This window comes from Hyperoodon ampullatus (assembly GCF_949752795.1).
Source record: "Hyperoodon ampullatus genome assembly, chromosome: 6".
Classification (NCBI taxonomy): domain Eukaryota; kingdom Metazoa; phylum Chordata; class Mammalia; order Artiodactyla; family Ziphiidae; genus Hyperoodon; species Hyperoodon ampullatus.
The window spans coordinates 10,262,841-10,290,624 of record NC_136919.1 but is presented as its reverse complement, the minus strand read 5'-3'; the positions used below and the strand labels follow the sequence as shown (position 1 = coordinate 10,290,624).

Below are 27,784 nucleotides of genomic sequence, written 5' to 3'. Positions count from 1 at the left end.
AACGTGTGCTTTTCCATCCATCCTTCAGGGCTCAGCTCTCCCTGCCTCCCTACCCCCTGTACCAAGTCAGTTGACTCTTTACACACCCATGGGGCACACTGTGACTTATTTAACAGTCTTTTTAAAATATTTATTTATTTATTTATTGGCTGAGTTGGGTCTTCGTTGCTGTGTGCGGGCTTTCTCTCTAGTCGCGGCGAGCAGGGGCTACTCTTCATTGTGGTGCATGGGCTTCTCATTGCAGTGGCTTCTCTTGTTGTGGAGCACGGGCTCTAGGTGCGTGGGCTTCAGTAGCTGTGGCACACGGGCTCAGTAGTTGTGGCTCATGGGCTCTAGAGTGCAGGCTCAGTAGTTGTGGTGCACAGGCTGCGTTGCTCCGTGGCATGTGGGATCCTCCCAGACCAGGGACTGAACCAGTGTCCCCTGCATTGGCAGGTGGATTCTTAACCACTGCGCCACCAGGGAAGCCCCTCTCTGTAATTTTCTTAACGTCTGTCTCCTCTGAAAGAGGACAAGCTCGCTGTCACTGCAGTATCCTGAGTACTAGCCTGGCACACAGAAGGTGCTCCGTGAGCACTGCTGAGATATGGTAACAGACAATTCTAGCATCAAGCCGGGTATGTTTAGAACAGGTTAATTATCATGATTACTTTAAGGTGTCTTCAAACAATAACAATAATTTCCTCAGAGTCTGTTCCAGGAACCTCAAGGAGCTCCTGAGTGGGGTTGGAGGGAAGTAAATGGTACGTAAAAAGAATGAATAAACACATGAAGAAGGAGGATTATCAGGGGACTGGGAGGAAGCTGAAAGGGGTCCTGGCCGGCTGAAGCAGGTGCAGAGCAGCTGACCTGCGGTGTGGCCCAGGCCTGGGTGCTCACCAGCCGGGTGACCCGTAGGCAGTGCAGTGACCCTGCAAAACCGGCCCGGGAGCCTCATGCAGTGCTGGGGGGGAGCCGGTCCTGCATATGCCGGGTCTGGGCCGAGAAGGAACACTCACCTTGAGCACGATTTCATTGACGGTAGCAGCGTCAGATTCAAAGTAGAGGTGTTTATAGTCGTGATTGCTTAGATACGTGAGTTTAAATATCGCGTGACCTAGAGGGAGAGAGAAAAGGCAGGGTTGAGGGGGCTCTGGCGGGTTACCTTGGGGGAGGCCCCCCATATTCTCCTCTCCCCTTGTCATTTCAGTTCCAGCGAGAGCAAGTGGAGGCTGCAGGGCTGCAACTCTTCCCAGGAGTTGTTCACCTTCTCATCACAGGTGGGGAGAGAGCAGTCAGTAAACAACAGATCAAACGGCTAGTTAGGTCCCATTCCACTCTGGAGGGTGTTCCGGGGAACGCCAGATTAGGAAAGCTCTACGGAACTATTTCAACATAATAATTGCATGGAAAAGGTGGTATTTTTTAAGGCAGAAAACCAATTAACTCCAAATTATTACTCTAAAAATAACTGCTTAAAGTCAAATAAATGAGCAACAGGAAGGAGGAAGGCCGATAGTAATGCTATTACAAGGTTCTCCGTAGCCTGGCTCCTGCTGGGAGGGGGAGTCCTGGTCATGTGATCCCACGTGGAAGCTGCTTGCAAGGCCCAAGGCCCAAGGCCCAAGGCCTCCGGTCATTTCCACCCTGGAAGGATGGGTGGACTGGGGGCAGTGGGGGGCGTGGAGAGGCTGCTCTAAAGGCTGCTATGGAAAGCTGGCACCTCACAGAGCAGACTGACTCTGGGGGTCTGACCCCCTGAACACACAAACCACCCCCAGACCCAAATGCTTTTGTAACCCTTTCCTACCACCTTCAGGGCAACCTTGTCATTTCTGGGACTGCTTCCTGGTCTAGCCTCACCTCACTTCACCACCCTCAGATGCCACATGCCAGCCCAGGGCATTGCACATACCCACCTGCCCACGCTTGGGATGTCCCCTCTCATTATCCTGTCTCCAAAAGATCAGCCAATCCTGGGTACTTTAGCTCAACTGGCACCTCCGTGGGATACATTTCTAGGCACGCTTCTCATGTGGCCTCCCACACAGTGCTCGGCCAAAGAAACCTGCTTACCATATCACGCCACCTGCAGCCGTGTCTGCACCCCCTGTGCCTGTCCTTTGGGCCAAACATGCCAATCAGATTCCCTCCTCTAAGCGGAGACATAGGTGCCCGCCATCCTCACTCCCATCTGACGCTCTCCCTGGCCCACCAGCTCATGCTGTCCTTGGGTTCTGGGGGACCCCTGTGGACCTCCAAGAAAGTCCTCTTTCTCCTTAAGCTATTTTGAAGTTGATTTCCATTACTGGCAACCAAAGGAGCACGGCTCCAGAGAGACGTGTAGTCAGAGCTCAGTAAACATTCCCAGACCAAGGAGCAGCTGGTGACATCTCTTACCCAGAGGCCTCCTCCTACCAGCCTCAGAAACAACTCTTCCTCGTCTTTTCTGCAGACTTCAGTGCTTGTGAGATTAAAATTCAGTATATCCTTTCTATTAGGCCTTCTCATCCATTGTCCTTTTAATTGAAGCAGTGGCTGGTCATAGTTATTAATTAATAACATATCACCCATATTACTGTAAGTTCACCTCTTTCCCGGAGAAATCTTCTTGGAAACTTTATTTACAGTAGCTAATTCTTCAGATCTTCAAAAATAAACTGATATATGCTGTACGTTTGTGGCCAGAAGAGTTAAGCTGCTGGTATTTTATCCTGGAAACATCATTATGATATACTCTTTGTGACTATAAATTCAATATTGAAAAAAACTAGCTAACAATTTCTGAAAAACCTCGCTTTCCGTCGCTTGACAAATTTAGCCTGATTCTAAATCGTGGTACTAAAATGTTAGAATTTTTAGCTGAAAGCTGATCATTCTGTGAATATATAAATTACTTGTTTCTGAGAAGTGAATCTCACATGAATGGGTGTATCTGTATGTATGGACGTGAGCGTATGTGTGTATTCTTTTATCTTTACAGGATTCAGCTCAGAATGTCAGAGCCTTGATGGTGATATCACCGTGTGGAAGAACAATGCAGATCTCTCTGTTGGCCGTGCTGTGACCAAGCAGAGCCGTCTATGAAGGTCACAGGGCTGTGAAGGACAAACAGAGACACCCCCTCCAGGAGGCCTTACTGCTGACACCTGGCCGTGACAGACACAGACACCAGTGCCTGCAGCTAAAAAGGACCAGAAGGTCTTAGGGAGGTCTGTGGACCCGAAGCTTCGGGGTTCACTGACCACTCTGATAAGTGATCTCATGGACTGTCTATACCACCTGCTCCCGCTCGTCACTGACAGAACAAAACCCAAACCTCAAGATACTAGAGCATGTTTCGCCTGAACAACTGGGACACCATTAAAAACCTGTCCTGCACTCTTTAAGAAGAGCCAAATCTACACATGGCACACGTGACATGCAGTCTGCAGGGGCCTGGGAGCCTCTGGAAGGAAGCCTCCACACCATCCCCTTGGGTGGTACGGGCTCACGGAGGGGAGGCCTGTGGTTCATCTGCACACCAATCATAGGACAAAACCAAACTAATCATCCCACATCGAGTGTCTGGAACGGCTGCATATTTGGGTCAGGTGACTACAAACACCACCCCCCACCGTGTACTGTGCTGAGCTAGGAGGTTGTGTGTGTCCTTTGCCTGTCCCCAGCACTCCTACCAGACCCCCAAGGAAGAGGGAAGCAAGTCAGAGTGATGAAGAGTTCCAGCCCTGACCATCTCACTGAAGCCTCTGACTTATGTGTCCTTTCCAGTGAGAGCATTCACATCACTGAGGGAAGAGGAGACAGACCACCACCTGGAGAACCTGTATTAGGATTCAACAGCTCGGCCCTTTTGCAACTATTACAGAACCACAGACAGACTATCACAGAGCTAATAACCGGGTGCGGTGCGGTGGGACAGCTACAGCAGACGGCCCCTTCCTGCTCTGTGGGAGCACTTCGGAGGGAGAGCTCTAGTTAACTCAGAGCCACGCTGTCACTCGTGCTGGAGCCACGGAGCATGGGGCCAAGGTGCTCCGAGTTTTTGCTGTGAGGCTTTTCCCCTTGCTCCAGGGATCCCTGTTTTGCTGGGTGGCCAGAGGAATGAACACGAGGAACACTGAGAGACACGTATGATGAGCATGACGAAGAAGGTGATCCCAGGGAGATGCTGCGGAGACCCCAGGGGAGGTGGCTGGCCTGGTGGCGGGAGGGCCACCAGAGACACAGCTTCCTGGAGAAGCCGACGCCTGACTGAGCAGTCTTAGAGGAGGAAGGGGGGTCAGCTGGGTAGAGGTGGGGTGGAGAAGGATGCGACAGCGCGTGGACACACACGGGGGCGAGAGGCAGCACGCCTCCAAGCCAGGGCCCCGAGCAGACAGGTTCACGGACAGTGGGCAGGCAGGAGGTGCTGTGACACAGGGCAGACCAAAGGGCGGGGGGGAACACTGGATTCAACAGCTGAGGGAGCCACTAGTGGACTGTAAGCTGGGCAGTGAAGTCAATGGTCAAATTGGGCTTTTGGGCATTCACCCTGGGTCGCCAGGGCCTGGAGGCAGGGGGACCAGCTGCCACAGTCATCCAGGTAGGAGCATATTCAGTTTTGAGCTAGACAGGAGTAAAAAGGATGCTGAGAAAGGGATTGACTTGAGAACTATACAGAAGGTAACAGTGGCAGGACTTGGGAATTCTTTTATAATAGAAGAGTTAATAAGCAGAATTCACACTTGTATAATTTCACCTAATCCAAAGCCCATATATTAAAGTGTAACAAGTTAATTGACCTCTTTCTGGAAATGGATCTATCAATAAACATGAGTAGTTTACGCTATGTGGTAAATTTCCACCAGAGGTGTCTGGGAAGGAATCACTGGCATTTCAACACCAGCTGAACAGAATAGGAACACAAAGTGAGAAAAGTCTGTTATCAAACCTTTATCAGCCTCGGGCACCTCTAGGCTCACCTCAGGTAAAGGAGGAAGAGGGGGGTCATATGTCCTCCTCAGCTGAAGCCCATCAGGACATCTGTCCTGGGGTGTTAGAGGGAATCAGAGGTGGGCAGCCTACCCTTGGAAACTCAAAGAACATCAGCACCTTTCATAGGGAATGAGTAGGCCATAGGGGTAAACTGTCTGTAAAAATGCCAGTTGAGAAAAATGATCCAGGCATGCCTTGTTTTACGGTGCCTTCACTTATTGTGGTTCGCAGATACTGCATTTTTTACAAATGGAAGGTTTGTGGAAACCTTGCACTGTCAAGATGACGGTTAGCATTTTTCAGCAATAAAGTTTTTAAATTAAGGTGCGTAAATTATTTTTTTAGACATAATGTTATTGCACATTTAACAGACTACAGTATAGTATAAATATAACTTTTATATGCATTGGGAAACCAAAAACTGTGTGTGACTTGCTTTACTGTGGTGGTCTGGAACCGAACCTGCAATATCTCTGAGGTAAGCCTGTGTATCAGTATGATTTAAAAGAAAATACAAAGTCTAATATTGCAATTAGTCCAAATTATTTTGTTTGGGTTGTTAAATTCTGCTTGGAAATTGAGGCATAATGAAAGCCTGGGATGCAGAGGGGGAAAGTGTGAGTGCTAGTCAGAGACTTGGGAAGAAATCCAGTTCTGCTGTGTTCTAGTGGTGGGACTGTTGGAGGCACTGTCTGTCCCTCCAGAGGCCAAGGTTTGCCCGAGAGGAGACAGCATCCATCAGGCATCTCACATGGCACTTGGAAACAGCGGGGGCTCAATGGGTGGTGGCCATCATTCTTACAACTGTGATGGAACTGATGTTTGACGATAATATTCTCATTGTTCTGACGATTTGGTTTTTAATTGGGCCTTCTTTGAGCAGACTTGCTTTAGAGCTGTAGGAATAAAATGCAATATAATGGGGTATAAAATGTGGCATCTACGCCCCGGTCACATATCCAGATTTGCTCAGGGCACTGAAACTATACATCTGCTTCTGAATATTGAAATGGAAGTCTGGATATGTAAAAATGTATTTACATTTATGTATTTTTTTCCCAAAGTAAAACAGAGAAGATGGAATGTAACACTGAACAGAAACTAATTAGCAGTACAGGTGTCAGAAGCGGAGACTTTTGAGCTTTCGTGCTGTAATTTATCATCTGCATTATAAGTTTTAACTTAAACCAGAGGCTGTGCTGAAAAAACAGGGTCTTCTGGTCAGTTGAGGGGAGTGGTCATTCAGAAAAAGCTGCTATTATCACAAGATGGGACAGCTTAAGCAGAGGGCCAGCAGCGCATACACTCCTGCTAAAAGAAGTGCTCCCAGATTTCCACTGCAAATGGAACAGAGATTGTTGTTTGAAAAGAGGCTCCCTTCTAAACGACCTGTGGGCACCCACTGTGGTTGGCAATGACTGGTCAGAGCTGGGACTTCCAAACTGAGCCTGAGGCCAACCTTTGTCTAAAACCCCCCAGGTGTCCCACTTGCCAGGAAAGCCAAAAATAAACTTGAATTTTTTGATTTTCTTTTTCAATTAAAAAATTATAAAATATATTTTAAAATGACTAGAAATTTAGAAGACAGAGGAGAGACTTCCACACTCCACCCCCATAATACCAACATCCTGGCACAATGACATCCATGGTCTCTTTTCTAGTCATTCTCACATGTCTGCTTTCACACAGTTGTAATCAGATCGTATAGTAAAATTTGGGGAGAATTTTTGTTAACATTTTACCATAGCCTTTTCCTTGTTGCTACGTAGTCTCCACAACCATCTTTTTCAACAGCTGTATTTTATTCCAACAAGTAGGTGTGTGCCACGGTTCATGCTACTATCTTTCCGTTGGGCATTTAAGTTACTAATAAAATTGCCAGTATTACAGATAAGCCTATGAAGAACATCTCTTGAGTATTTGGATTCCTTCTGAATTCCTCTACATCAGGCATGGATACTTCTTAAAAAATGGGTTTCCAGGGTCTGATCTTTTCTGGTCCCTCTGGCTTGGAAGTGGGTGGAGAGCTCTCATTGGATTTGCCTTTTTTTAAAATAACTTTTATTTATTTATTTAATTTATTATATATTTTTGGCTGTATTGGGTCTTTGTTGCTGTGCACGGGCTTTCTCTAGTTGCAGCGAGCAAGGGCTACTCTTCATTGCAGCGGGAAATGGATGGCCTGGGATGCTTTGGTCTCTGGGTTGAAAACCCCCTCCGGGTCTGGTCTCCACTGCGAGCAGCATTCCCAGCTGCCTGTAGGAGCTTCAGTTCAATGTAATTCAACTGGCAAAGGCTGGTGCTCCTTCTCAAGCGCCCCGATGGTGGCAGAGGCCCCAGTAACTGTGATGACCTCTTTGACCTCTGGAGCAGGGACAGAGTCTGATCCACTTACACTTTTGCCTGTCATTCACCCCCTACCCCGGCCCCCTTTGGCTCCTTCCTATAAACATAATTAAAGCTCTCTGATTATAAAAGCTCCCATGGCAATGTGATTTCCCTCCTTCCTCTAATTTACTGAAAACACTCTTGCTAAGGTCACCACGACCTCTATGTTCAGAGATCCAGTAGATACTTCTCGGCTTTTATTTTGCTTGGCTTCTCAGCTGTATCTGATACTTCTGAAGTCCTCTCTTCCCAGGAAGCCACAGTCAACTGATTTTTCAACTGACTTCTCCAGTCAATCTGTTTCTTATATGTCCTTTGTGACCTTCTTGTCCTTTATCTTTCTCTTAAGTAATGGTCTTCCCCGGTGTCCTGTCCTTGACCCTCATCTCTTTTAACTCCATTTCTCCTCTGTCAGGTTTGCCCCTTAGGTTTTAACTACTATCCAGATATTGATGATCCCAAAGCAGATATCTGGCTCGGACCTTTCTCCAGACTTTCAGAGCCAACCAGTGAGTACAGCTGCCATCTTCATATGGCCTGCAGTGTTGCACATCCAGAACTGAATTCTACATTTCCCCTTAAATCTAAAGGTCTATTAGCCCAACTGGAGGCTTTACTACTCACCAAGTTCCAAGCATTTGGTCCCCTAAATAGTTTTCATATATTCATCTTTCATCCCTTCCCATCCTGTGACCACAGCCCTCACCGAGGTCCTGCCCGTCTGTTGCCTCTTCTTGGTTTTCTTACTTTGGGTCATGTCTTCTTCAGATCCAAACATCTACCGAGAGGAGTCATCCTTTTGTAACACACATCTGGTCATATCACTCTCCTACTTAAAACTCTACAGTGTTTCTTTTCCTATTGTCTTCAGAATAAAGTCCAAGGTTTTTAGATGATTTTCAAGACCCTAAAGCAGCAGTTGTCAAACTTCTTGGTCTCAGAATCCCCTTACACTTTTAAACATTACTGAGGAGCCCCAAAAGCTTTTGTTCATGTGGATTATATCTATCAATATTTATTATATTAGAAATTAAAACTGAGAAGTGTAAAAACTATTAAATCGGACTTCCCTGGTGGCACAGTGGTTAAGAATCCGCCTGCCAATTCAGGGGACATGGGTTCGAGCCCTGGTCCAGGAAGATCCCACGTCACGGAGCAACTAAGCCCGTGCACCACAGCTACTGAGCCTGTGCTCTAGATCCCGCAAGCCACAACTACTGAGCCCACGTGCCACAACTACTGAAGCCCACACGCCTAGAGCCCGTGCTCCACAACGAGAGAAGCCACAGCAATGAGAAGCCCGCACGCCACAACGAAGAGTAGCCCCCACTTGCTGCAGCTGGAGAGAGCCCGTGCACAGCAATGAAGACCCAACGCAGCCGAAAATAAATAAAATAAATTTAAAAAAATCCATATGATAAATTTTCCTCCTGTATTAGAGTATAAGGAAAATAAATACCGTGTTATCATGTCCATCTTTACAAGTACTGAATATCATGATTTCGTCAGACTTGCAAAAGGCTCTACATATCACCACTAAATATTAAGTTCCATATTATAATAAGTTCCATATTACCATACTACTGTGTTTTTTGAGTTCTTGGACTGATTTTTAACAGTTTTTGTTTTGTTTCATTTTTGGTCAACTCTTGTCAGTTTTAACTTCCTACTGGCTTTATTATTAAGTTCTGTAATTCTTTTTCCACCTTCTATTTTTCTGCATTTAATATCCTTTAGGAAGAGAAACCAGATAACGAAGCATGGTTAAAATTTGTTGAGAAATAAGACTTCATAGACTGAGTTGGGGCTAGGGATACTCTTCCATCCAAAAAGCACAGAAGTGTAAGTGACTTGGCTTTGTGTCAGTGGCAGAGGGAAGAATATAAACCTGTTACCATTTATATATAACTTTAGGCAAGTTACATAACTTCTCTGAGCCCCAGTTTCCTCATTTATAAAATGGGAATAATATCTGTCTCACAGAGTTGTTGCTAAGATTAAGTCATGATTACTAGGATAAAAATCAACAATCTGAGGGCTTCCTTGGTGGAGCAGTGGTTGAGAGTCCGCCTGCCGATGCAGGGAACATGGGTTCGTGCCCTGGTCCGGGAAGATCCCACATGCCGCGGAGCGGCTAGGCCCGTGAGCCACGGCCGCTGAGCCTGTGCGTACGGAGCCTGTGCTCCGCAATGGGAGAGGCCACAACAGTGAGAGGCCCACGTACCACACACACACAAAAAAATCAACAATCTGAGACTTCTACAATAAATGTATATAAACCTCAGAGGGTTGTTTCAAGAATTAAGTAGTGCATATAAAGCACTTGGGACAGTGCCTGGCACATGGTAGATTCCCTTGTCTTTTTGCTCCCACTCTCCAAGATAAACAAACTTTTCCAGACAGGCTAAGAGAGCCAAGAGGCAATATTAAGGATATTTTATAGATACTTATATAACAAGAGAAAAAGAATTTCCACGTTTTTTAATTGACAAAATTCAAAATATAATAATCAAATATATTTTCTGGGGTTACTACAGGTTACTTCTGAGAAGGACATATTTTTTTTTGGGGGGGTGGATAACATTTCACTTAAATGGAGTTCAAAGTTAATGTTCCATATCATCAAATCAATTGCAAATATTCACATGTTAAAACCTATTCTTAGTGCATAGGCCATATAAAAATAGGTGGTGGGCTGGATTTAGCCTATGGGCCAGAGTTTGTCTATCCCCACTCAAAGAGGTCTCACTTATTTCCTTTTCCTTTGTTCATTCTGTATAGTTGCTAATGGTGACATTTTGAGTACGCCTGATTTCTTTGTGTAGATCTGGGTTTCTATCTGGTATTTTTTTTCCCCTCCAGCCTTCAATATTTCTTATAGTAAAGGTTTAATGGCAACAAATTCTTTTATTTTTCGAATGTCTGGAAATGTCTTCATCTCACCTTCATTTCTGAAGGATATTTTCACTAAATATAGAATTCTAGGTTGACAAGATTTTTCTTTAGCAAGAGATGTCACTCCGTTGTCTTCTGGATTGCATTATTTCTGGTGAGAAGTCAGCAATAATTCTTATCTTGGTTTCTCTGGATGCTTATAAGATTTTTTTCTTTATCATTGGTTTTCTGCAATTTGATTATGATGTGCCTTGATGTGGTTTTCTCTGTATTTATCCTGTTTGGCCTTCTTTGGACTTCCAAGATTGGTGGGTTGATATTTTTAATCAAATCTGGAACAGTTTTCTCTACCATCCCTGAGACTCCAACTACATATATGTCAGAACACTTGCTATTATTCCACAGGCTTTGTTCTTTTCATCCATTTTTTTTCTCTCTCTCTGTGCTTCACTTTGAATATTTTCTATTGTCCTGTCTTAAAGTTCATTGATTGCAATAGGCAGATTCTGAAATGGCTTTCAATGATCCCACCTCCTGCTTTTCACAGCCTTGTGTAATCTCCTTGTCTTGTTTGTGGGCTAGACCTAGTGACTTACTTCCGATGAGTAAAGTACAGCAAAAGTGTTGGGATGTAATTCTGAGATTAGGTTATAAAAGACTGTGACTTCTTCCTTCCTAGTACTTTCCTGCTCCTGGTTATTTTGATGAAGCCAGCTGCCATTTTGTGAGCTTTCCTATGGAGAGGCCCATGTGGCAAGGAATGGATGGTGTTCACAAAGAAATGAACTCTGCTAGTAACTACTCAGTGAGCTTGGAAGCAGATCCTGCCCCTATTGAACCTTGAGATGATTGTGGCTCTGGCTGACAGTTTGACTGCAGCCTGGTGACAGACCCTGTGCTAGAGGACCCAGCTAAGCTGTGCTGGATTCCTGACCCACAAAACTGTAAGAAAATAAATGTTATTGTTGTTTTAAGACATTGAGTTTTGGGACAATTTGTCATGTGGTAATAGATAACTAACACTCTGACCTTTTTTCCTAATCTTCCTGATTTGCTCCCATCAGTGAATTTTTTCTTTCAGGTACTGTATTTCTTAGCTCTAGAATTTTCATTTGGTTCTTTTTAAAGTCTCCATTTCTCTTCTTTTTGAGTTATTAAGTCTTTGAACATATTTATAATATGAATTTTTAAGTACTTATCTGCCAGTTCTATCATCCCTGCCATTTCTGACTCTGCTTCTATTGACTGATTTTTCTCCTGGTTACAGGACACATTTTTTCCTGCTTCTTTCCATGTCTCATAATTTTTTATTGAAAGTTGGACACTATGAATGTTCGAGTGTGGGATGTTTGCATTTTGTCATCATCTTTTAGATAATATTGGGCTTTGTTCTGGCAGTCAGTTAATTTACACGTGGATCAGTTTGATCCTTTCAAGAATCCATTTAAAACTTTATTAAGAATTAAGGCGGTCTTTAATCTAGGGCTAGTGTAGCCTTGCTCCCAAGATACGGCTTTTCCAGAGTTACTAGTAAATGTCCTGGATGCTTCAACTACTGGGGAGCTATGAACTAGAGTTTTGGTCAGAACTTTAGTTTATAGCTCCCCAGTAGTTGTTCTTTGACCAGACTTGTGAGATCCCACAGGAGGCACACACAGCTTAGTATACAACAGAAGATTAAAAGGCATCTTTCTAGAGCTCATTCTCAGTAGGGCTCCCTCCTCTCCATATTTAATTTTGCTAATTTCAGTTGCTGAATTTTAGTTCCCCCAACTCTGATCTGTGTCTCCCAGGTCAATGAGACTGCTATGCTCTCCTTGGGAAACCCTGGAAGAAAGCTGAAGTGATAGTAGGTCTCAGCTCATTTGTTGCCCTTCTCTCAGGGCTCATTGTCCCGTACTGCCTGTTTTTCAATGTCTGCAAACAGTTTCTTATATTTTGTGCAGTTTTCCAGTCATTTATGATAGAAGGGCTAATCTGGGTACAGCTACCCTGTCCTGGAAGTTGCCTATGGGAATCCTGTAAGCAATACGTATTTTTTTTTTTTTTTTTTTTTTTGCGGTACGCGGGCCTCTCACTGCTGTGACCTCTCCCGTTGCGGAGCACAGGCTCCGGACGTGCAGGCTCAGCGGCCATGGCTCACGGGCCCAGCCGCTCCGCGGCATGTGGGATCTTCCCAGATCGGGGCACGAACCCACGTCCCCTGCATCGGCAGGCGGACTCCCAACCACTGCGCCACCAGGGAAGCCCCGTATTTTGATTTTAATGAAAGAATGGCTTACTTTTTCCATGTCTACAAGAATAACTTAAAATCTAAGCACTCCATTTATTTATTATGAAAACACAGTTTGGAGCTTGGCAGGAGGCAAGGGAAACAGATTTTTCCAATCATTTATCCGGCTGAGAAATCTTCACACAGATTTCTTCAGTAGGAAAGAATCTCTGCCCTTACCCTCTTCTCAATTCGGATCTCTTCTGATGTTACAACCAAGAAAAAAAAAAAAAAAGAATTTGAGGAAATGGTAATCAAAATCTAGGAAAATGTAAATGTGTGCAAACTTTCCATTATACCTATATAACTGTTTTGTTATTATGGGTCTATAATGCCCAAGTCAACAATTAAGTGAAAATTTAACAGCAAAAAGAAGGCTTCTCCCAGGAGGAAAAAAAGATGATACCCCCGAAATGTTTTCTACTCTAACAGATATCAATATTCCAATCAACACAAGGAAATTCTTTCTCGTTTATTAGTTAAGTCCTAGGGGAAAATGAAGAAAGTTTACACAGAATGTAAGAAAACCCACTGAGTGTCTCAGTACCAGCCAATTTTCTTCATAAACATAGACATTCTTATATGTCATGCAGTGAGCAAACATGCCCCCAACAGCTCCCATGAGCAACTGTAGTACCTGATAATGAATATGGGAAGGTTTTTATCATCCGTCTAGGGCTCAGGGTAGAACTGCCTGCCTCCTAAATTCAGAATGTTGACCCTTCCAGAGACCACACACTGTACTAAACACCTCTTTTCCAGGAACTACAGAGACAAGCACACTGGTCCCATCTATCATATGCTGAGGGTACACAGAATAGTAGGTTAAGAACAAGATGCTGGGTTTGTCTTTTCACTACAACTTTGAGAAGTTCTCCAATGTGCCTCCATATCTCTTTGTTAGAGTCTCACTTGCTCTTGGCTGATTCCAAATTCTAAAAGCAACTTTTATTTTATATTTTTAATTTTGTTGATGTGGACCATTTTTTTTAATTGAAGGAAACTTTTTTATTTTATCCTCTTTAAAAAAAATTTATTTAATGTATTATTTTTTTGCTGTGTTGGGTCTCCGCTGCCACATGCAGGCCTTCTCTAGTTGTGGCGAGTGGGGGCTACTCTTTGTTGTGGTGCATGGGCTTCTCATTGCGGTGGCTTCACTCTGTTGTGGAGCGCGGGCTCTAGGTGAGCGGGCTTCAGTAGTTGTGGCATGTGGGCCCAGTAGTTGCAGCTCGCAAGCTCTAGAGCGCAGGCTCAGTAATTGTGGCGCATGGGCTTAGTTGCTCTACAGCATGTGGGATCTTCCCGGACCAGGGCTCAAACCTGTGTCCCCTGCAATGGCAGGCGGATTCTTAACCACTGCGCCACCAGGGAGGTCCCATGATGTGGACCATTTTTAAAGTCTTTATTGAATTTGTTACAATATTGCTTCTGTTTTATGTTTTTTGGGCCGCAAGCCATGTGGGATCTTAGCTCCCCAACCAGGGATCGAACTTGCACCCCCTGCATTGAAGGGCGAAGTCTTAACCACTGGACCACCAGGGAAGTCCCTAGAAGCAACTTTTAAATGTTCAGTGTAGTTCAGGCAGAGTGACAGAAAGAGCCACTGAGCACTGACTGTAGCCCCTGGACAGAAGCTGCCGGACTGCTGGAGGATGCAGCTGGGAGCATAGCCAGGCATGTCCAGTGCAAACGTCAGGTGTCAGTTAATTATGACCAGGTACCAGGTCAGTCAACGGGACACATGCTGAGCTGGCTCCCACAGGCTAAAAGTTCTCAGGGGTCTGGCCAATGTTATCCAGCCACAGCAACTGTTCCCTGAAACACAGTGATGGCCTATTTAACAGCAGATCACAGCTTGAGGTTACTGTAAACCAAACTGGGTCAGAGAACCTGAGAATGCAGTCTGGCATTCGACGATGCAAGCTGGCCGCACGCTTACAGTGTTTCTCCACCTTTATCCTGTGGCACGCACCAGGTCTTTCTTTCCCTCCCACACACTTGGAAAAACTGAGGTGGTCCCCCTGTTGCCTAGAACCCATCTCCCAGCAGCTCCCTTGTTTTGGAAGAAGATGATAAATAAATCAAAATGCACTAAGCGGCACTTCCACAGGCACTCGCCTCCTTTACTGAACGTGCACCTCATCAATCACACTATTGTCTGCTTGAAAGGCGAGCCTTGTAAATGTCATATCCACTCAGGCCCAAGGAGAGGCGCATCCAAATGCAGCAAGGAGTTTTAATTGGATAGTGTAATTAAACTAAAAAACCCCAGCAGACTCCCTTTGACAGGACAGATGAAGACCCCTTTTAATAGGGCTGGGAAACATATCTGTTAAAAGGACGAGGCGCTGCCTGCTCCTGATCGTGCTCCAGAGTACTCTTGTGAAAAGGCAATTCAATAACTGGGGCATTTAACATGTTAGAGTCTGCTGTGCTCTGTAATCGAGCAGTACTTACCGTATTTGATCTGGAACTTATGAAATAAGTCCTTGTCAGAGAATAAAAACACAGCATAGCTTGCCCACCTGATGTCTGAAGTGCCTAGACCCCCTGGGAATCGACAGAACCTGAGGATGTGAGTATAAATGCAAGCGCCTTATGAGGCATAGAGTATGCCAGCACGGCCATGGACACTCACCCACCCACCCACCTTGGGGTGCAGCTCTTTCACCCAGCGGTAGCTGAATGCTCACCCTCATTTCCCTCTCACACATTCTCACGAGCACCTAGAGAATATGACAAAATTCCTGGGTACCTCTCCTCTAGGAACTGGAATACCTGTCACATCAATGTGTTTGTGTGTGTGTGTGTGTGTGAGTGTGTGTGTGTGTGTGTGTGTGTTTTCTCTGCTAGTATTACCCCTGTCAAGTAGGCAGAAAAGAAGTCAGGTGGTCAGAGGATTCAGTGTACAGGCTGTGATGTGCCCAAGTTGATTTTAGTACAAAACCTGAGTCCTTTTCCGTCTCCCTGCTCTCCTTTGTTGGGAGAAGGGGTGGGGGATGCACATACAGACACACGCTCACACGCTAGAGGCCTGCAGCTCCACAAACAAGGTAACAAAATTAGTGAGAACAAATGAAGAGGTTCGTGCCTGCACTGGACTGTCTTATAAGCAGACCATAACAATCCCTTTCAGATGGAATGCTAGTGTCCCAAGGTCAAGGTCAGGGAACCCAGCTTCTGGATGGATCAAGACAGCCTCTAAGCTGGGGCTCAGGTGGGGTGCGGAGGCAAGGTTTCAGACTCCCCCATGGAAAGCTTTCCAAAAACACACACTTTGCTTTATTTACAAAAAACTCCAAGTCAGTTTGCCTGGGCCCTCAGACTGATCTTTCTTTTCTAAGAATGGTGAAGGGTTTGTTTGATGACTGCTTTTACTCCTCCATAAAACCTCCTTGGAGCTCTGTTTGCAAATCTTTGAACACTCTTTAATACTGGTCTTTCACCATGAGTTGATAAACCCATTAAGAACATATAAGTAGGGCTTCCCTGGTGGCGCAGTGGTTGAGAGTCTGCCTGCCGATGCAGGGGACACGGGCTCATGCCCCGGTCCGGGAAGATCCCACATGCCGCGGAGCGGCTGCACCCGTGAGCCATGGCCGCTCGTCCGGAGCCTGTGCTCCGCAACGGGAGAGGCCACAGCAGTGACAGGCCCGTGTACCGCAAAAAAAAAAAGAACATATAAGTGAATGCTTATAATCTATGAAAACTGGATACTGAATTAAACCATCAAATACCTTTAGGTTTAAATGCAAACGACATAAAAGCATTTCGGCCATCAATTTGGCTATCACTTCTAGCCAGTATGAATTCTGCAGGAAAAGCTATTTTCGTGCAGATGTGGAATTCAATGGGAAAGACTGACTCGTGTACCAACATCAATCAAAATGTCGACTTCCCTGGCAGCTCTCAACAGTAAGGCAGGTTCAAAGGTCACAGGATAGAGAAAAAGCCAAGCTCTGGTTCAGCTCTAATATCTCCTCGGTAGAAGTCTTGCAAAAGTACCCCCTTCTGCATTAGCCCTGCTTTCATTAATCTTCTTGCCATCTTCTTTAACTAGTCATGCAGAACCGCTCGATAGCAAGACGTATAATGGGGAAGGCCCTGTGCCTATTACCACGTTAACATTCTCTTAAGCCCCAGTGCAACAATGGAACGGGAAGGCAAAGGAAATCTGCAACTGCAGGGTGCAGTGCAGGCAATTCAATTACAGCCTGGGCTTACCTATGTCCTTCTGACCTATAAAACACAAGAGGCCTTTGTGTCTAACTGGCTCGGCCATTAAGGTTGCTGAAGATCACAACAATGCTGATCTTTTCTATTTAAGCTAAATCAATGTGGACAAATCATTATTCAGTAGCTTTAATTTAATTAGTAAATTAAATACACTACTTTACAGATCTTGTCAAGTACTTATGAAAAGAAAGATTCATTTAAGTGGGAGGTCACCAATAAACCCAGCTAATTTAACTCATAACCTTAACGGAATCTCACCTCAAATATCCAGCAGGTTCTATTCATGAGGGCTTAACAGTCTCCTGCAGTTGTGGTTAACTCACAATCTCAACGAGTTCCTGCCCTGAATCCAAACAGTGTTTTGGACAAAAACAAACAAGCAAACAATCCCCCACCAACACAACCAGCATCAAGAGAATCCGATTTCCTTTAAATTATACTATTCCAAGAGAATGTAATCAGGTTACCTCTATTATGTTACTTCCTTAAGATTTTAGATCATCTATACTTAACTGAGATACAGAGCTCTTTTCAGCTATAAAGACGACAGCTACTTTATTAAAGTTTAAATATGATTTCTTAATGATAGGCTGCTTCCTTTAAAGATTCTAAACCTGCACGACCTTCTTATGATAAAACCAGACCTGGCACACTTAAGTCTGGTACTTTATTTAAATACAGCCCAAGAGTCCCCGATGGGTGCTAATTTCACAGAAAGGTCCCTTTCTTTTGTTTCAGTGTTGGAATTTGAGGCTAGTACTTAAAAAGAGTGTCCACTGCATTTAAAGCCTACATCTAGACCTGTATAACGATGGAGAATTATTTCTGAGACAATTTAACCATGGTCATTTCTGATGGAAACATTCTCCTATATGATGTATGTCTTTGTTCAGTTAAAATGAAATTAGAATTAATTCATCTTTTAGAGGTTTGTGACATCCTTCAAACAGCAAAAGATATCCTAAGGAGTGGCAAAATCAGACTTAGAAATCACTGATTTGAATAATAATGGCAGCGTACAGCTTTTTTTTTTTTTTTTTTTCCATCTAGAAAGGCAGAATGTGTTCTTAATTTCTCAGGGCTGTTGACACACTGATTTTCTCAACTAACTTTTGTAAGAGTCCATATTTATATGTACAATTTTTTTAAAGGCATGTATCTATTTAGTCATTAAGTTCCAGGTCTTAAACACTCACAGGGACAGAGCAATAAATCTTCCCTATGAGAACATGGCCTGTGAGGTAGAAGTTAGGGGAAGGAAAGAGAGCCATAGAATTGCTATTTATGGAGCATGGCTTCAGAGTCTGGGTCTTTCTGATTCCACAATATATGTAATTATGTGTTTCACTGCAGGCGCTCTAATGCTCAGTCCCTTTGCCAAGTCAGCTATTCACGTACTTTTTGGATACAGCATCAATTAAACTTGAGTTGTGTTCTTTATGATGACCAAATTAATGGTTTGACAGCGGCTTTTTCAATTAAACACTGCAAACTGGCCATATTTGGGGTTTTAAAAACCGTTTCTTTTCTGTTCAAAATTCTGACAGACATGTCTCAAGTAAGACTGGGGACAACTTCATTATCGTCCCAACACTTAATGCCTTTTTGTAAAGAAGGCTGTTTAATAACATGTCTGCTCTGTTTTCACAACTAAATTATTCCAGTTGGTCACACGTTCCAGTCTTCGGCAAGACACTTGTGTTATGAGAGATAAAAACATGAAAAAGGAAATATACTGCAGAAATCAAAAACCTTATCTACTTCTAGACTCTCTCTCTTTGCCATAATTCGTTTAAGAAGGCCCCAAGAATTTCTGATGTAAACTCAGCTGCAAACATACATCACTATGCTGATAAAAATCACAGGCTAAACTTATGAAATATAGTGACTTTCATTTCTTTAGTGCTGTTAAAATAACTTTTTTCTAAGGTTCAACAGACACAAAAGATAAAAAGGGTTACCATTAATCCTTTAAAAAAAGAAGAAGAAGCCGCATAGATTAATTCTGTGGTCTGATGATGTTCTTGAAGATGAACTTTTTAGATTAAGTCAATGAATTAATTTGATGAAGATACTGGAAATCATAAAAAAAATAATAGCATCAAGCTGATTCATTTAATACATCTTTGTTTTGGGCACTTTACAACATAAATTATGTTGAATAACTTTCAGTTTCTCAATTCTGGCCTCATTAAGTTCCATTTCAAGACCTTCACTGAGGACAACCCTGCAGGCACTGTGCTAGGGAACGAAAATACAGAAACCGGTCTCTGGTCAATGAGTTCAGCATGGAGATGCGGGTGGGAGACAGGGTCAGACGTCAAGTAAACACAGCACAGTGTGTGAGCTGCTTTACCAGAGGTGTGTGCAAACGCCTGGGGGCAAAATTACAGAGAGAGTCTGACACTGGAGCTGGATCTTGAAAAATGAGTGGGCCGGGTGTGAGGAAACTGAGGTATCCATGAATTAAAGAGAGCGTCAGGGTGGAGGTGTATTCCTGGCAATGGGAAAAGCGAAGCACAAAATTCAAGGTGTGTTCGTGTGCCAGTAGTTCACAGTGACCACTGTGGTCACAGTGACCACAGCTCAAGTTCAGGATGAGAAATTATGGGCTATGAGCTTGGAGGAGCCAAGGTCTGTAAAGGCTATGCTGAGGAGTCTGAATTTTATTCTGTGAGCCTGCAACTTTCAAACATTTTTTGAAAACAGCAAAATCCTTTTTATCAATTGACTTTTTAAGTGCAGAATCCCCAAGTTGGTAGGGATTAAATGCAGAATCCTTTGTTTGAAGGGGAGGCCTCATGCCCAACTCTGCCCTACACACACACACACACACACACACACACACACACACACACACACACACACACACACACACACGGCCCCTGAGAACCCAGAGCTTTGAGGGACAAGGTCTGAAAGTGCTGTGGTGGGGACAGGGACTCAGGAAGTATCTTACTGGGGCAGGCAGTGTGCCTCTCTGTTCAGGAAAGTGTCATAGTTCTAGATCTCTGGGGCCAGAGTGAAAGAGGGGGAAACCTCTATAAAACCTACATGTGCAGTTTTTACACAGAACCATTCAGTGGGTCTAAGAATACGACAAAAGACTCTCCTGCTTGACTGTCAATACAGTCGTATTGAAATGGTGGGGCCCATATCTGCTCTGGATCCCTAATGCTTGGAACTTGGCCTCGCTCTCACAGATGTGTGATAATTACATTACTTTTTGACTGAATGACCTTAAGAGGCAACAGAAAGGTGGTAGCTGTGCATCTGTTTCATTCCCTCCTAGGCTGGGTGTGTTACATCCTTTACCGTTTGGTGCCTGAATCACAGCCCTCCTGGACACAGTGAGTGTCTTGGTGTGAATGTAAGGGAAATCTGAATCCTATTTCTAGCTCTTTCTCTAACCTCTCCACTCCAGTTTATCCCCCTATGCAACGTGTAAGTGATTGCCTTTCATTTCTCAGAGACATGGAGAATTTATAAAATGTTACTTTTCAAAGCATTCTGAGTTCTTGGGAAGAAAGATGCTAGAACAATGAAATTGTTACTGGTTGACTGGCTGGAGTGAGAGGGATTAGGAAGAAGATGTTTATCTAAAGGCAGACGGAATCTGGCCGCCTTGGGGCAAGGACCCAAGAGTAGCAGGCGGTTTTCTCACCACTCCTTCTGGCAGCCATCCTGCCTCTGCAAGCCATCGAGGCCTCACTGGGATGACAGGAATGGTGGGAAGTGGGGCGGGCATGGCTTTACTCCTTTCCCCTGCACCACTATGTTCTCCCTTCTTGCTAAGCTGTTGGCTAATGAGTTGAAAAGAGGAGACCATGTAGAGCCCAGCACTGCTGGATTTGACAAAACAATTAAATACCCAACCATAAATGAGGCCAAGTGGCATATGTGCCCAGGCCGCAGGCCGAGTTTTTGTTCTTTAAGCCCCTGTTTAATCAGTTTCATCTCAAAAACTTGAGCCATATTATAGACACTTGCTGGCCTTTAGATTTCTTACTGTTCCTTTTAAGTATGTCATTCCTTATATTTGTTCCCCAATTTAGCAGACACTGGAATAAAGGGGATTAACACAAATTGGGTGCTTAGGTCACACTCCAAGTTACTAAATCAGAACCTACTGGCATGGGTCCTGGGTGGCTGCATTCTAAATAGGCTCTGCAGGCAGTGCTGGTAACGCACTGGATTTGAGAACCACTGTCTTCTAGCCTTCTCCAGGCAACTAACAAATCGTTTCTTCCATGGAGGAATATCACTGCGATCCGTGTCCTTTCTGCCTCTTGATGGGACTGAAGCCCTAAAAATGATTAATCTAAAGGCTACACTCAATTACTTAACTGCAAAAATATAATATGCTAAAATATACACCCAGACTATATCTACTTTGATAATTTAAACAGAGGAGTGCCAACCCAGCAGTGATCTCTTCTGCAGGACCAGGCAGGAGTTTAATTACGAGCTGGTAGGTCATGCAGCTGCCAATAATCTGGAGGGTGATGACACCTCTGGCATGATGGATATCTAAATCTAGTCTTCAGCCACCACAGGAAATCCTCCAACTTCCCTCGATCTGGCAAGGAAAGAAGGCAGGTCCGGGTCTGACAGGTCCAGTGCCCCAAATGGGAAGGGGAAAGGAGCACAAAGTGAGGGCTCTGGTGAGTGCAGATTCCCGTCAAGAATCTGCCCCTGTGCCCCCAGCCCTCAGCGGGGGGCTACTGAGGTCAGGAACCACTGTGAGGTTCTCTACTGCCGTCAAGACTGAACAGAACAGGGGCCCATGTCAGGCTCTGGGCACCGTAATACAACCCCATTTAATTAAAAGAAATTTCTGGTAATGAATTAAACAGACCCAAGGAAAAAAGGACACAGTGGCAATATATTCTCCTGGTACCCAGCACACAGAAGGGAAGGGAGGAAGAGCGGAAGGAGACATAAATAAAAGGGACTACTCACTGGGGCTTTTTTCTTCAGCAAGGTCACAGGCACAGAGCAGGTCAGAATCGACTGAGATGGGTTTCTGCTTAATCCAAAACTTAGTGCTGGCTTTCTGATTCGTAACTGGGTCTATCTCTACTTTGTCTCCAGAGATACCTGTAAGGCCAAGGGGAGGACAAGACGTACAAGGTGTAAGTGATTTCAGTGTAATCATTTGACCTGTCTTATAAATCCTAAACTGCATGAACATGAGCTCTTTCAAGGGCTTTGGGGAATGCCATAGGCTTCTTAAGACAGATATAAGGAGACTCCAAATGGCACAGAGAAGTTGCACAGTCTGGTTTCCCGGTGGGTGAGCTGGGGTTGGAGCGGGGGAGGGGGAACAATCAAAAACCATATAAAAAGGTATTAAGAAGCTTACCTCCTTAGATATAACACAGATACAATATAGAGTTTATCTACATATTGTTAATGAAATATAGTTACTATACAATAAGGTTCATTTAAACAATTTTGATCAGTGTCTCTGTTTTGTTTTGTTTTGCTTTAGAAGATCTGGGTTGGACAGATAAAGCTGTAACATCACCTATGCCTAAATACCTAGGCTACCAATGAAAAGTTTCTGATCTGGAAAAATCTTGCACACTAAAAATAGGAAAAATCTCTCTCTCTTACTAAATAATTCTCTGACACTAAATAATTATCCATACTGTATTTAAAGGAAGTCACAGGAAGATCAAAGGATCCTTCACATTAAACATTCCAAGTTCAAGTCTTGGAGCCTGGCTTCAGGCTGTGGAGGTCACTGATTCTCCACCGATGGAGAGACAGCACTGGGTATGCACTTTATGTAACAAAGACTTTCTAACAGGAATCCAGAACATTAACTACAGGGACTTCAGGTTTCATTTTCAGAGCTTGGAAAGACATAACACACTGTGCAGTGACTGGGAGCAAAGGTATTAGGAAAACCAAGGTAACGCCAGGGATGGAGGGTGTCCTGGGATAACTGCAGAAACACACAGCAATTGCTCTCTTGGTATCACCAAGCAGAAGGTGCCCAGTCTGACACAAAGGTTTTGGCTAGATGCTCTCTTTTTCTTTTTACTGAAAATCGAGGAATCTGTTCATGAAGTGAAACAAAACCCTTCAATATCCTTCCGGAGTGGACCCCAGATGGAATCTTAAAAGTCATTAATTTTTAGGCCACAGTTTAAAGGTCAGGCTCAAAGTGAAAAAAAGCAAAACGAAGTAAAAATATAAGAAATAATTAAAACAATCAAGTGTTCATACTGAAACAGAAAAGACAACCAGAATTAACATATTTCATCCTACGGATCACACTTAGAAATTTTAAAATATAATGTGAGAAAACTTAGTAGGCCATAAGATAAGGCAGATAAAAGAAAAAGCTAAATTAAAAAACAAAAATCAAAAGAACACAATGACCACAGTCAAACCAAATTTAAAATTAAAAAAGAAAACAAACAAAATCCTAGTGATTAGTTCTGCCACACACTCCATTCATCTCTATTTTACTTTATGAATAAAGAAATCCCAAATAGCAGTCAGACAAAGGCAGGAGACTGGACAGACTACGGAAGAGTCTCGCCTGCTGTCTGAAGGAGACACCGCAGTTCAGTTGCTTAACCCTGGTCATTACCGTGTGGTCTTTGGAAAAGACGAACAATCGGTATTTTTTATTAATCGAACGCTGGAATTTGTCATTAGACATATTTCAGGAACACCGTATTTCAATTAGGCATAACGTCATAAGCCCAATTGACTCTGGATGTTCAGGTCTAGATGATTTCAGGAGGGCGAGAATGTATCAGGAGACCAATTTTATTACATTTCACTTAAAATAGATTACCCAGTTACACTCTTCCCTCCAATTTGGTCATTAAATGTTAAAGATCTGGACACTTCTATAGTTCCCTGAAAGAAGAAAAGTACTTACACCGTGGTTGTTGGTAGTGTTTTTTTTTTCCCTTCTGCTTCTTGTTTTGACATTTATAAAAGTCAAAACGAGCGGAGCAAAATAAATGTGCAGATCTCTTATGTGGAATAAACCCTGCCCCACATTCCTTTCTCAGAAAGGGAGGGGGAAAGATCATCATCAGAGAGACATGGTTTTAAAATTTTGTTCTACGGCCCTGCAACTCCTGAAGCCGTAGTCAGTCAATATTGTTAATGTAGCTTGTTAATTTGATAGGATTTGTCAGGTAACTCCACTGGAAAATTATATAAAACTGTTCCAGATGAAAAGATGATAGTGACATGAATTTAAGTGATAGAACAATAGTGGAATATAAACCAGAAATGACACCCAAAGTGGCTGTTGATTTATTGCCGTAGTGAGTTTGGTTCTGGGCTCCCATGTATATTAGTGCTACAAATCTGGGTCCATTTAGCAGAGGGATGCGCATACATACATCACCAGCTCCTGCTCCAAGCCAAGGTCACTCCCCATTGCATCAATCTTTTCAACAGAGCCTACTTCACAAAGCAGGACTCTTGTAACCATCTCAGATATAACAGACTCTCGTCCTTTTTCATCTTTCTTTTATCATGTAAAGTACACTTTAACTTCTATTATTTTTATCTGCAAATTGTTACTGTATAGTTCATCCATTATGGGCTGTATCTCTGCATCAATTGCGTAAGCTCTGCTTGGCCACAAGAACACTTTCCCGAAGACACCCTTTCCTGGGGTTATTGTGCAGTCACTGTTCACAGAGGGGAACCCCAAGCCTGCAGTTTGGGGATGAAGATGTGGGAGACGAGCGCACTAGATTCAAGACAGGCAGGCAGGCGGAACACCGTTTAAACAAGTGGTGTGTTCCAAAAGAGAGATGCGTGTAAATCAGATTTTTTTCTGAATCAAATCACATTTTCCCAGTGACTTCTAGTTTCAGAGATACTTTATCTTCATTTTGGATTGATCTGTAATTGGCAGGAGCTCCCAACACTTTAGTTTTAAGTTTCTCTGCCCTGCAGGCTTTCAGTCAAGTAGTTAATGATCTGTAAAACACCCGCCTGCCTAGAGGAGTCACTATTTAAAGAAACCTGTAGGGGAATCTTTCCTGACGGGAAAAATCCTTTTGTACATTAAATAACCTCACCCTACTCAAGATACGTGAGTCCGGCTTCTTAAAGCAGGGCACACGGCCCCACAGGACCCTATTCGCTCTTGCTGGACAAGTGGCAGCCCACTGCCGGAGCCCATTTTCCTGAGCACACCCAGACCCCACTACTGTTGAAGACAGAGTCTGTGGAATCCAGCCGGGAAGCAAACAGGAGGAGGCAGCCTGGTGGAGAGGAAACCAGTTTGGAGGCTGGTACTACAGGCCAGGTCAGGGGCAAAGAGCGGTGAAGCATTAACTGGCACCAACTATGTGCCAGAAAGGTTAGAAATCCTTTGTGTGCATTGATTCAAATCTCACAACAACCTTATGAAGTTGGTTACTATGTTTTTCCCTATTTTATAGATGAGGAACCTGAAACACAGGGAGGTTAAGTACTTGCCCAAGTTTACACAGCTACAAGGTGGCAAGGCTGGAATTTGAAGAAAGCCAGGTAATCTGGTTCCAGAATCTGTCCCCTCAGCCACTGCACTATTCTGCAGGAACTGTGTGAGGTGTTTTACATAACATACGCTAGGAGAGATGATGGTACTTGTCTAAGGCTGGGGATACTGATTGATTGATTGATTGATTGACTGATTTGGCTGCGTTGGGTCTTCGTTGCTGCACGAAGGGCTGTGGGCTTTCTCTAGTTGCGGTGAGCAGGGGCTACTCTTTGTTGCAGTGCGTGGGCTTCTCACTGCGGTGGCTTCTCTTGTTGTAGAGCTCGGGCTCTAGGCGTGTGGGCTCAGCAGTTGGGGCTCGCAGGCTCTAGAGCACAGGCTCAGTAGTTGTGGCACACGGGCTTAGTTGCTCTGTGGCACGTGGGATCTTCCCTGACCAGGGCTCGAACCTGTGTCCCCTGCACTGGCAGGTGGATTCTTAACCACTGCGCCACCAGGGAAGCCCAAGGCTGGGGAGCTTTTAACTGGGAAAGCTGTGTTCATACCCAGAGCCATCTGGTTCCCAAGTATGATACTTTCTACTGCTCTGCACGGCCCCATTCAGCTAAGTCAAGAAGATGTGATAAGAAATTCTGCCCACCTAGTCTTTAGTTTCCTCTCTCAATTTTCACCAAGGAACAAATAATATTCAAATGTGCCAGTAAATGTACACCTATTTTTGTTCATACATGGCAAACTGGAGCATGGAATCCTATCAATATTCTTCTGTGTGACCACTGAGCATGGTTCTGAAAAGTTTTTGTGTAAAGTCACTGAAGGAAAGGCAGAGGCACTCCTTAAAGTGCCATTTATGCACTATTTTAAAGTAATTCAAATTATAAACATACGTCCAAGAAAACAAGGAAAGCTGGCTTTTGTTAAGTTTACATTTCTCCAACTTAAATGGCCAACAAGAGTTAATACAACCATGTCAGAATACAATACAACCATGAAAAATTATGTATAAGAAAAGCTCTGACTTGGAAAAATTCTTATGACACTAGGTGAAAAGTATTTATAGAAAAGAGATTGGGGCTTCCCTGGTGGCGCAGTGGTTGAGAGTCCGCCTGCCGATGCAGGGGACGCAGGTTTGTGCCCCGGTCCGGGAAGATCCCACGTGCCGCAGAGCAGCTGGGCCCGTGAGCCATGGCCGCTGAGCCTGTGCGTCCGGAGCCTGTGCCCCGCAGCGGGAGAGGCCACAACAGTGAGAGGCCCGCGTACCGCCAAAAAAAAAAAAAAGAGATCAAAAGGCTATGCTTCATATTGGTAAGAGTGGTCAAGTCAACTCTGGCCAGTGGGATCAGATCCTTTTCTATATTTTTCCAAAGTAGAAATTTCACCAAAAATAAAAACAAACATCATTTTAAAAGTTGACTTTGTTTGTTTCTACTTCAGAATTCAGTACTCTTTCCCAATTTTTATTTTATTTATTTATTTATTTTTGGCAATGCCATGTAGCTGCGGGATCTTAGTTCCCCGACCAGGGGTTGAACCTGCGTCCTTGGCAGTGAAAGCGTGGAGTCCTAACCACTGGACCACCAGGGAATTCCCTCCCAATTTTTAAAACGTGAGGAAGTGAGTATGTTAAATTCTGTAATTGGTAATCATGAGAAGTGATCCTAAACTGAAGACTACTTCCACCTAGCAGTTCTCCAGTCCCTGAGGGGCTGGGCTGCTGGGAAGGGCTCCCAGGAGCTGCGTTATGACCAACCCGGTACCACTCTGACAAATGGTCCCGGGGAGGCTCCACCCCAGCAGCCCAGCCGGTGAGGAAGAGGAGAGGATGGGGGCTGGCCTGAAGCGGCCAGAGTCAGCCCTTTCCCTCGGAAACAAGGAGGCCATTTGTCTCCTTTACCAGCTCTCCTCCCCAACCCACTTATCCAAAGCCATCCGTCATGACCTTTTCATGTTCCCACTTCTGACAGCTTCCAGATACAGTGAGTCAAACTTCACTGGAAGCAAACTATCACACCAACTGTCAAAGGCAGAAAACACTGCCTGATTGCTGTCCTACATCAACGCCAGCATATAAATCCTTCCTTAACAAGACAGCTCAAAATAAACAAAAATGCAACTATAATGTATATACAACTCTCTGGGGAGACTATTTGTCCAATGCTTTAGAGTTATCACAAGGAGACCCTTGTCTGTTTTAGCTAACCAAAAGATTTCCATAAGAGGAAATGAGCCCTGTATATCATCTTCTGCTAACACAGACTGGGTACCTACTTTGGGCAGCCCCTGAGCTGGGTCCTTTTGTTTGTAGCAACTTATTGAGAGCTCACCACATCTCTACCAGGAAGGCAGTAGCAGCCCATTTTACATTTAAAGGCAGTAGTGCAGAGAGGTTAGGAATAGGGGACTTTGGAGTCACAGAGTCCTCAGTTCGGGTATCAGCTTCCCTACTTCCTAACTATGTGACTTTGGGAAAGTTGCTATAAATAGATGGTGATGATAATGGGCTTGTTATGAGGATTAAGTGAAGTAAGACTTGTAAAAGTGCTTGGAATAGTGCTTAATCCATA

The 27,784-nt window shown here is 44.1% G+C and overlaps 1 protein-coding gene across 1 annotated transcript in view; it reads right to left on the bottom strand.

The window, feature by feature from the left end:
* MAPKAP1 (MAPK associated protein 1) overlaps positions 1–27,784 on the bottom strand; it is a 229,780-nt gene that overhangs the window by 5,643 nt on the left and 196,353 nt on the right. The window contains exons 10-11 of the mRNA XM_079705813.1: positions 21,710–21,847; positions 999–1,096 (exon numbers count right to left, since the gene is read on the bottom strand). Coding sequence (XP_079561939.1) covers positions 999–1,096; positions 21,710–21,847 — 236 coding nt within the window. The remainder of the gene's footprint in view (positions 1–998; positions 1,097–21,709; positions 21,848–27,784) is intronic.